Source organism: Mchenga conophoros, linkage group LG8 (genome assembly GCF_057382185.1).
Source record: "Mchenga conophoros isolate Kocher_MC1m ecotype Shallow Benthic linkage group LG8, M_conophoros_male_GT1.1, whole genome shotgun sequence".
In the NCBI taxonomy this organism is placed as follows: Eukaryota; Metazoa; Chordata; class Actinopteri; order Cichliformes; family Cichlidae; genus Mchenga; species Mchenga conophoros.
In genome coordinates, this window is record NC_140533.1 from 30620676 (window position 1) to 30630675 (window position 10000).

General features: G+C 47.9%; 1 protein-coding gene across 1 annotated transcript in view; it reads right to left on the minus strand.

The window, feature by feature from the left end:
• Positions 1-10000, minus strand: part of LOC146569208 (cGMP-dependent protein kinase 1-like) — a 77672-nt gene that overhangs the window by 17185 nt on the left and 50487 nt on the right. Inside the window, exons 4-9 of the mRNA XM_085285578.1 lie at positions 9073-9178; positions 8285-8348; positions 8124-8201; positions 7942-8036; positions 5920-5985; positions 10-84 (exon numbers count right to left, since the gene is read on the minus strand). Of these exons, the coding sequence (XP_085141704.1) occupies positions 10-84; positions 5920-5985; positions 7942-8036; positions 8124-8201; positions 8285-8348; positions 9073-9178 (484 nt within the window). The remainder of the gene's footprint in view (positions 1-9; positions 85-5919; positions 5986-7941; positions 8037-8123; positions 8202-8284; positions 8349-9072; positions 9179-10000) is intronic.

Consider the following 10000-nt stretch of genomic DNA (forward strand, 5'->3'; position numbering starts at 1 on the left):
CAGACCTACTTGGCTTTGAGTTCAGCGTCCTCGTAGCCTTTATTGGAGACGTCGTCCAGGCCACCAATCAGATGCTTGAATGAGCTGAGAGGGAGGTGGAGAGAGCAGCCAATCAGAACACACCATTCAAGATTTTTTTCCATGTTCATGCACACGTGCTTTTGCTCCTGTTTATCTGGCTGACTCTGGTTAATGTGGGCAAACTGGTGGACTCGCTCACGTCGAGAAACGTAAAATATAGGAGGTTATTTATATGCTACTAACACACACAGACTCAAGTGAAACTAAGGATGTATAAAGAAGATGTGGGGAACAGACAACTGAAGGACCTGAAACTGAACAGGACAAAAGACAGACAGCAGGCAGAGAACAGAGGGGACTAAATGAAAAAGACCATAAACTCGACGTGTAAAGGAAGCACAGAGACCAACCACCAGTTCAATTCAGTGTAATGACTTTAATCCAGTGTTGTTTAAAGAGCTTTTACTGTAAGATACACAGAACTCATAGAGACCTCAAACACGCAGAGCTGGCTCACAGCAGTGTGCTGAGGTCTGCAGTGATGCATCCATTTAAACTCACTGCCTTCCTACTGCAGCTTCACAGCGTGGAGGTGCTGGAAACCAGCCATCACAGCTCAGCTAACAGCTTGTCAAATCCACAAAAGTCAGCTGATCACAGCTTCAGAGAAAGTCTACGACAGCTCGTAATACAAATTCTGACTCATTTCTAAGAGGGGCTTTCCCCCACGCTTAAAGCCCACTGCAACGCAGGAGAACCTGGCAAAGGACCGCCCTGTCCTCTGACCTGAGATCAGTCTCAGTGCTCCATGGTGAAGGACGTCTCCAGGACAGACTCACATCCTGTGTGAGTGTTTTTACATTCACGTTAGGAAAGAGGCCGCAGCCTGAGGATCCACACAGGGAGGTCTCTTTCCCTTCACTGTGTCCTTGTGTGGGAATAAAAGCTTTGATATCTATCACACTGGTCCACGCTGTGAGTTCAGGGCGATCGTGGCTCAAAGAGTTGGCAGTTTGTCTTGTAGTCGGAAGGGTGCCGGTTCGAGCCCCGGCTTGGACAGTCTCGGTCGTTGTGTCCTTGGGCAAGACGCTTCACCTACCGCCTACTGGTGTTGGCCAGAGGGGCCGATGGCGCGATATGGCAGCCTCGCCTCTGTCAGTCTGCCCCAGGGCAGCTGTGGCTGCAACTGTAGCTGCCTCCACCAGTGTGTGAGAGTGAATGAATAGTGGCTTTGTAAAGTGCTTTGAGGTTCTCGAAAAGCACTATATAAATGCAATCATTATTATTTTAATTAAAAGAGGAAATAAATAGAGACCATGAGCTCTGTCACACCTGAGGTCATACATACAGCAAACATAACTGTTAATCATGCAGTTGTTCCAAACTTCAGATTTAATTTGCATCCTTTTAAAAGAGGCTCTGAGGTGGGGAACATCTCATTTAGTCCACCACCTGCTGCCTCCACTCCTCTCTTCTTCTGCCTCTTCCTCAGCTCCTTCATTTGCATCTCTTGTGGGTGAAGCCAAGACACGAGTAACGAACTCGCTTTGAGAAATGACAACAGGAGGAGGAACACCGCTGAGTTACAGACAATCTCAAAGGAGAGAAAAAGACAGGAAGTAGCAGCAGCTGAAACACAGCTGATGTGTCTAATGTCCAATTTGTTCTCTAATGTTTTCTATTGTTTTTGTATACATTCATCTGGTTTGTATGTATTTCAGCTGTTTGTTCAACAGTTCTGTTGTACATGTACAATGACAATAAAGGCTATTCTATTCTATTCTATTCTGATAAAACAGGAAATGGTTAAAGCAGAGATATGGGATGAGAAAGGTCAGGGAAAGGGAGGCGAAAACTACAAAACTGAAAAGAACCAAAAGTAACTGAACCTCCGAACCATAACAGCAGGTTATAGACGGCACCGGTGGGACTGTTGGCTTGTAATTGACGTGCTCTTCAGTTCCAACTGCTTTCCTTGTGTTCCTCTCAGGTAAATATTTCAGATTTACACTGATGGATGTCAGCGGAGTTCTGTCAAGGGAAGCCGGGCAATGCCTGTCTGTGAAATCTACCAGTCACGGCTGTTTGCATCCATCTTTCACATAACTGCCATCTTGTGGCCACAGCTGGTCCTTGTCTCTGGAAGCAGAATTAACTCCACCTCTGGCTGGGCCTTGGGGCCTTGGGTCCTGGTTATTGTGTCGCCAGGGTTGTGGGTGGGTGCATGGGGCTCAGCCCTGGTGCGGGGGGACCTCTAGTGCATTGGCCCAACTGGAGGGCTCTCTAACTGGTGGGGAGGCTGTTACATCTTTTCAGGAGGTCTCCTCTCTCCAGGAGCTCACTCTGCAGGTGGGGGAGAGGTGGAGAATGAACTCAACCCTGCGAGTCTGGGAGAAGATTGGATGATGGGGTGGGTGCAGTTTTTTATCTGCGGTGGGGTCGGGTGGCCACTTGCCCCTCCCTTGACGACCACATTACTCATACTCTCATAACACATACAGTGGGGCAAAAAAGTATTTAGTCAGCCACCGATTGTGCAAGTTCCCCCACCTAAAAGGATGACAGAGGTCAGTAATTTGCACCAGAGGTACACTTCAACTGTGAGAGACAGAATGTGAAAAAAAAATCCATGAATCCACATGGTAGGATTTGTAAAGAATTTATTCGTGAATCAGGGTGGAAAATAAGTATTTGGTCAATAACAAAAATACAACTCAATACTTTGTAACATAACCTTTGTTGGCAATAACAGAGGTCAAACGTTTACTATAGGTCTTTACCAGGTTTGCACACACAGTAGCTGGTATTTTGGCCCATTCCTCCATGCAGATCTTCTCGAGAGCAGTGATGTTTTGGGGCTGTCGCCGAGCAACGCGGACTTTCAACTCCCGCCACAGATTTTCTATGGGGTTGAGGTCTGGAGACTGGCTAGGCCACTCCAGGACTTTCAAATGCTTCTTACGGAGCCACTCCTTTGTTGCCCGGGCGGTGTGTTTTGGATCATTGTCATGTTGGAAGACCCAGCCTCGTTTCATCTTCAAAGTTCTCACTGATGGAAGGAGGTTTTGGCTCAAAATCTCACGATACATGGCCCCATTCATTCTGTCCTTAACACGGATCAGTCGTCCTGTCCCCTTGGCAGAAAAACAGCCCCATAGCATGATGTTTCCACCCCCATGCTTCACAGTAGGTATGGTGTTCTTGGGATGCAACTCAGTATTTTTCTTCCTCCAAACACGACGAGTTGAGTTTATACCAAAAAGTTCTACTTTGGTTTCATCTGACCACATGACATTCTCCCAATCCTCTGCTGTATCATCCATGTGCTCTCTGGCAAACTTCAGACGGGCCTGGACATGCACTGGCTTCAGCAGCGGAACACGTCTGGCACTGCGGGATTTGATTCCCTGCCGTTGTAGTGTGTTACTGATGGTGACCTTTGTTACTTTGGTCCCAGCTCTCTGCAGGTCATTCACCAGGTCCCCCCGTGTGGTTCTGGGATCTTTGCTCACCGTTCTCATGATCATTTTGACCCCACGGGATGAGATCTTGCGTGGAGCCCCAGATCGAGGGAGATTATCAGTGGTCTTGTATGTCTTCCATTTTCTGATGATTGCTCCCACAGTTGATTTTTTTCACACCAAGCTGCTTGCCTATTGTAGATTCACTCTTCCCAGTCTGGTGCAGGTCTACAATACTTTTCCTGGTGTCCTTCGAAAGCTCTTTGGTCTTGGCCATGGCGGAGTTTGGAGTCTGACTGTTTGAGGCTGTGGACAGGTGTCTTTTATACAGATGATGAGTTCAAACAGGTGCCATTCATACAGGTAACGAGTGGGGGACAGAAAAGCTTCTTACAGAAGACGTTACAGGTCTGTGAGAGCCAGAGATTTTCCTTGTTTGAGGTGACCAAATACTTATTTTCCACCCTGATTTACCAATAAATTCTTTACAAATCCTACCATGTGGATTCATGGATTTTTTTTTTACATTCTGTCTCTCACAGTTGAAGTGTACCTCTGGTGCAAATTACTGACCTCTGTCATCATTTTAGGTGGGGGAACTTGCACAATCGGTGGCTGACTAAATATTTTTTTGCCCCACTGTATAGGGCGTTGGGGGTGGGCACGTCATACCGCGTCCAGAGGACGGTCTGTGTATTCAAACCCACCTCTGGCGCTGGTGCCCAGCCCTCAATTTTAAATGCATATACACACTGAGGGTTTTCGGGAGAAGCCGTGCTGCTCTCTGGCAGGAAGCACCATGCCGTCCTGTGTTTTAAATGCACTTGAGAACAGCACGCAGCAACACTACATATGAGCGGGCGGAGGGAGGTTTGGGGTCTTCACTCACCCCGGTTCTGTTAACCGTCAGACTGGGATGCGGGGCCTCCCTGCTACTGCAGATAAGGAGGCGGTCCGCTTTCCTCCACCCCAGAGAGAAGGGTTACACCTCCTGGGTCCAGGTACGGTTTGCCCCTCTGGGGGCGGGGTACCTGCACATGGAATATACGGTATGTTTGGGGAGTGCGACTGTGTGCACAGTGTCTGTTTGTGTCTGTCTACACGTTGGGTGAGTGCCGAGTGTTTGGTTGTGTATATGGGGTGGGAATGCACGTTTGTGTCCGCGTGCGCCTGTTCGTCTGTGTCTATATGTCAGGTTGGGTCTTAGACTCCACCTCTCTGGGAACATCTCAGGCCATCCAAAGTACGGAGGCCGATCTCCCCTCACCACACTCCCTGCCGGTGGCTGATGCCCTCAGATGTTGGTGTGTTGGTGGTTCTTGTCGACTGGGGCTGGGCGCTCATGTATGTATGTTTCTTCCCCCCTTTCTCACCGTCTCTTCTCCCCTCTCTTTCTTTCATTCTGTCTCCCAGTCATGTCTGTCCCGTTTGTAACAACTGAAAACAAAATAAAATAAATACATAATTATAATAATGTTCAATCAAATGGACCAACATGGCAAGGCCATGATGATCCACTTGGTAAAGTAAATCCGCTCGGCCTTTCTTGGCCTTTCTTGGCCTTCAGACAACAATTCTGATGCTAAAGATCCAAACGGGACAGACAAAAGAGAAAAAAAGAAAAAAGAATGAACTCCACCTGATTATGGAGCCGCTGAACTCCGTGTGGGGTTCATGTCATCGTGGTTGTGTCTGTGTCCTGTTAATCGGACAACACTAAGCTTGTCAAGCATCGTGTTTGCACATGTGCATTTTTGATGAACCTCTGGACTTTGATGGGAGGCTGATGGAAGATTAGCGTGTAGCTAATCTGTCGCTAAGCTCTGCTTTCACTGCTCTGACATCAGTAAGATCTGCACTTTGTGTGGAAACACAGCCAGCGTTAGCAGGTAAACAATCACTTTCATTTATCATGTGAACCACCTCAGCCAAATAATGAGCTAATTCATTTAGCACCTTAGTACTGAAAGCTTTAATTATGGGGGGGGGGGGGGGGGGGGGGGGTACTTTCATGTACTAATTTCATGACAGAAAGAAAGTGTGAAATCATTTGTCCCAGACGGGGCTCCGGCTTCTTTGTCTGTAAGTTCCTGTTAATCATCTCCACCACTGGGAATAAAAATCCCCCAAACTGCAGTCAAACTGTTTAACACCTGTGTGCTCATTTAAAAATCAGCACTTTGTGTTTGTTTTTTCTCTTTGAGCTCATTTTATGGAAGAAAAGAAAAGAAAAGAGCTTCATATGCTGCGCTGTGTGTGTAGTTAGCTGTGAGGCCCAGCAGGGGGCAGCAGGAGCTTCACTCTGCAGCTCCACTCTGTGTGTTTAAAACGCTGTGAAGGAGGAAAAACGGCCGACAGGTTCACCTGCTCAGGTGACACACGAGCGCCACCGCAGCACGCACAGGTGAGTTTGAGTGAACAAAATGTAACGACTCACTCTCTGTCGATGACCAGGCAGGTGACCGGCTCCGTGGCAACCACGTTGGCTGTTCTGACATCCTCCCTGTGGACCACACACACACACACACACACACGTTATGCTGAGGTAAAAGGCTGATTGCACAGCAGTGGCTCCGAGACTGCACCAGTGTAATGAAATATGAATGAAGTGCTGTTTTCCTGTACGAGCACTGCTTTCATTTCGACTCACAGATCCTTTAGAGGCATCTGTCATGGAGGAGACCTCGCTCTGCTCCCAGGTTTGTCGGACGGTGGGAATCGTGAGAGCGTGACACCTCAAGGCTCAAGGCTAACGAGGGGGAAACGGATGGATCGGTCATGCAGAGCAGACCCTGACAGACCGAGTAAGAAGCTTTTATCGCGGCTCGGGCTGCTTCATACTGCTGCTGGACTCCTGACTGCAGCTCACACTTTAACAGCCTTCCCTCACGTTCAGCAGCTGGAGGGGCTTCCCCCTGAACATCCATCAGGCCAGACAGCTTCATGTCCTGCTGCTCGCTGAGGTCAGTCGACCGGCAGGTGCTGGTGCTTCCTGATTGGTTCTGGGATGGCCGCCCGCTCCCTAACAGGGTTCAGGTCAAGAAGGAAAACACACCTGTTCTTGTTCATGTTTCACTTGAGCTTCAAGTTTGGTTCACGTGTTAATTTGGAAACAAACTCAGAAACCAAACCATTGTTTTCCTGCTCACTGAACATCTGAACACTTTCAGCTCACCTCCATCTTTAAACCTTCCCTTTCACTCATGTTGCTCTCCCTCTGACCTCTGACACTTGTCTCCACCCACTCCACCCTGCAGCACTTCTTTGACCCCTGGTACTTAAACCCATCCAGCTCCACCACCTCTTATCTGTCTTTTTCTGAATTTTTATGAAATTTGTTGCTTGTGGAATTTTGAATTATGTCTTTCAGGGTTCAGCGTGCAGCTCAAAGACGCTTCAACGCAAAGGGAATCAAACCGACGACCTCGGGCCACAAATACCCAACAGATGAGAAAGCTTGCACCTTTAATTCTTTTGATTTTAAAAAGGTGACGCTTGCACTGTGTTGGGTTGGTCCACATGACGGAGCGATGCAGGTGAGTCCTCCGAGGTTGAACGTGGACTTTGGCCTGCGGTGAAGCTGCAGCGTGGCCTTCAGCCTCCTGCTGTCTGAATAAATGAGTCAGTGTGAGCTCCTTCCAGCTCTTTACAGAAAAGCTCTGAGACCGAGGCGCTCACACTGATACAGACACTCGCAGATGGGCCGGTGTGTGAACGGCGCTCCGCGGGGAAACAGAGAAACACTTCAAACCAATTAGCAGCAGCTGCGATGATGGCAGGAGGTTAGCAAAGCGCACACATGTTCCGACTTCACATGTGCGGACTCCGACACGCCTCATCTCGCTCCACCTCGAAGCTTCTGAGCCGCCAACGCCAGATTCTCCTCCAGGTGTTTTAGCTGAGATGAAATCTATTTGGACAGGACGTCCACATGCTGCAGCTGGTCCTCACAAAGATGGGAAACAAGCGTCCCATTAAAGTGCTCCCGGTGACCTCATTTCCTGTCAAACTCACTCAGAGACGGCGTTATGAGGAGCTGAAGTATGTCCACCCTGAATGACCTTTCACCTGTATACCTACAGGATGTGTGTGTGTGTGTGTGTGTGTGTGTGTGTGTGTGTGTGTGAAGGTGCAGCCCACAGAATCCTAAACATGTCGGTGACATCATCATCCTCCCTGCAGCGCCACCATCTGGACACTGATTCTGCTCCTTTCCACCTCCCATCTCACGTCACCCTCAGTCTAAAACCAAACGTTTTAGCCCCTCCCCCCTTTTCTGACTGGCTGCCCCTGACAAACAGAAGGTTTGATGAACTGTCAAAAACATTTTGTTTTGTCTGTGTGAGCTGACGTCTTTCAGGGCCGTCAGAGTGAACTGAGCCGCACCTTCTGTTCTTCAGAGCGAATTTTAAACCAGCCTAACGTAATAAAATAACATATTTGGGTCACGTGACCTTACCCCTGTAGTGCTCTCTCTCCAAACCAGTCTCCCTTGACGAGCTCCCTGAGGTGTACAGGCTGCTGGGTGGCTGAATCCCCCTGGGTCACATTCACCTGTGAGGATGTATTGGATGAGGATGAGCGGGCAGATCAGTCACTAGGAAACGAATGAGAGGAAGACGAAGAGGAGGATGGACTGACCTTCCCTTTGCTGATGATGAAGAAGGTGTCTCCTCGGGCTCCCTGTCTGATGATGTACTCTCCATCCGAATAATGAGTCTAAACCCAGAAGACAGCATCTGATTGGAGTATTTACAGGCCCACTCCCACAGAAGAAAACGAGGGGGCGGGTACAAACTCACCTCCTCCATGACATCCGCCAGTTTGCTGAGAGTTTCCTCAGGAAGACTCTGGAAGGTGGGAACGCTGCAGACACAGACAGGAATGATTCAAACTCAAAAGTTGGAGTTTGTTGTGAAAAGATAATAAATACGAGATGAATGGAGCCATGTTCCTCATCACGGAGTCTGTTTGTCTGACCAGAGGACCAATAATGCAACTCTGAGTAACCACTGTGGAGGGACGGTGAGTATTTGTGACATATACAAAAAGCACAGACTTTTAATCTTCAGCTGAGCTTCTGATCGCTCCGCTGATTCAAACAAACCGCTACAAAAATACTTAAAGTCTGTAAAACAGAAGAGCCGACGACAGCGAAGACGAGAATACGATCACGTTATGAGACTCTTTCTATTTCTCACTGATGTTATAGTATATATTTATATTATCACATTTATATTATTCATAATGTGAATATTATTACAACCTGAATTGTTCTGGTAAATACATCAACATATTTATTCCATTTTAGTTTTGAAATGTTCTCATTTATAATGAATGAATGTATTTCTCACAGGAAACTGGACTCTTGGTTGGTGTCCTTCCTTAAGACACATCTGTGGACAGCTGTGTTGAAGTTTACCTACATGTGCTTTACTTTCACCGACTAACAGACTAATAAATAATAAATACAATTAATAAACAAAATAAGCTTTGTAAGCCTGAGAAGGTTTCTGGGTTTACTTGTAAAACTTTTCCTAAACTCTGGCATTGTTGACTCTGTCATCGACTTTTAATGGCAGTTTCTCACCTCTTCAGGAAGTCCATGTACTCGGCGTGTTTGATGAGTCCGGTTCTCATCATGATGGTCTGGAAGCACTGCCGGTCGATGGCCCACAGCTTCACATGGGTCAGAGCTACAAAACACACATTTAGCATCATGAGCGCATCGACAGCTCCGCGTCACTTTGACTCAGTTAAAGGAAACATCCTGAAAGGATGCAGAGGGAAGGATCTGTGGCTGCTGTGGAAACACACACTCCAGTGTGTACAGCCAGTGATGGTGTGTGTGGTCTGAAAATGACACACACACATGTGATGAAAGTTTTGTGTCAAACACTCTGCACAGAAATTTCTTCATAAGAATTTTCTTCCAGAAATCCCTGAGGCAAAGTTGTTGCTTAGTAACATGAACCATTACAGCTGCTTAAAGTCCAGCTTGTTAACAGCAGCGTGCGCATTAACAGCAGCGTGCGCATTAACAGCAGCGTGCGCATTAACAGCAGCGTGCGCATTAACAGCAGCGTGCGCATTAACAGTGCCATACACATTAATAGCAAGTGGCTGTTAACAGTGGCGCGCTCATCTACAGTGAAGCGCACATTAGCAGTGGTGTGCTTGTTAACAGTGGCTTGTGCATTACCAGCGCTGTGCATGCTCATTTACAGCACCATGCTTGTTAACGGGAGCACGCTCATTAATAGCAGCGTGCTTGTTAGCAGCGGCGTGCTCATTAACAGCGGCGTGCTCGTTAACAGCGGCGTGCTCGTTAGCAGCAGCGTGCTCGTTAGCAGCAGCGTGCTCGTTAACAGCGGCGTGCTCGTTAACAGTGGCGTGCTCGTTAGCAGCGGCGTGCTCATTAACAGCGGTGTGCTCGTTAGCAGCAGCGTGCTCGTTAACAGTGGCGTGCTCGTTAACAGCGGCGCGCTTCATTTGGTTAACAGATTTCAGCTCTTTAA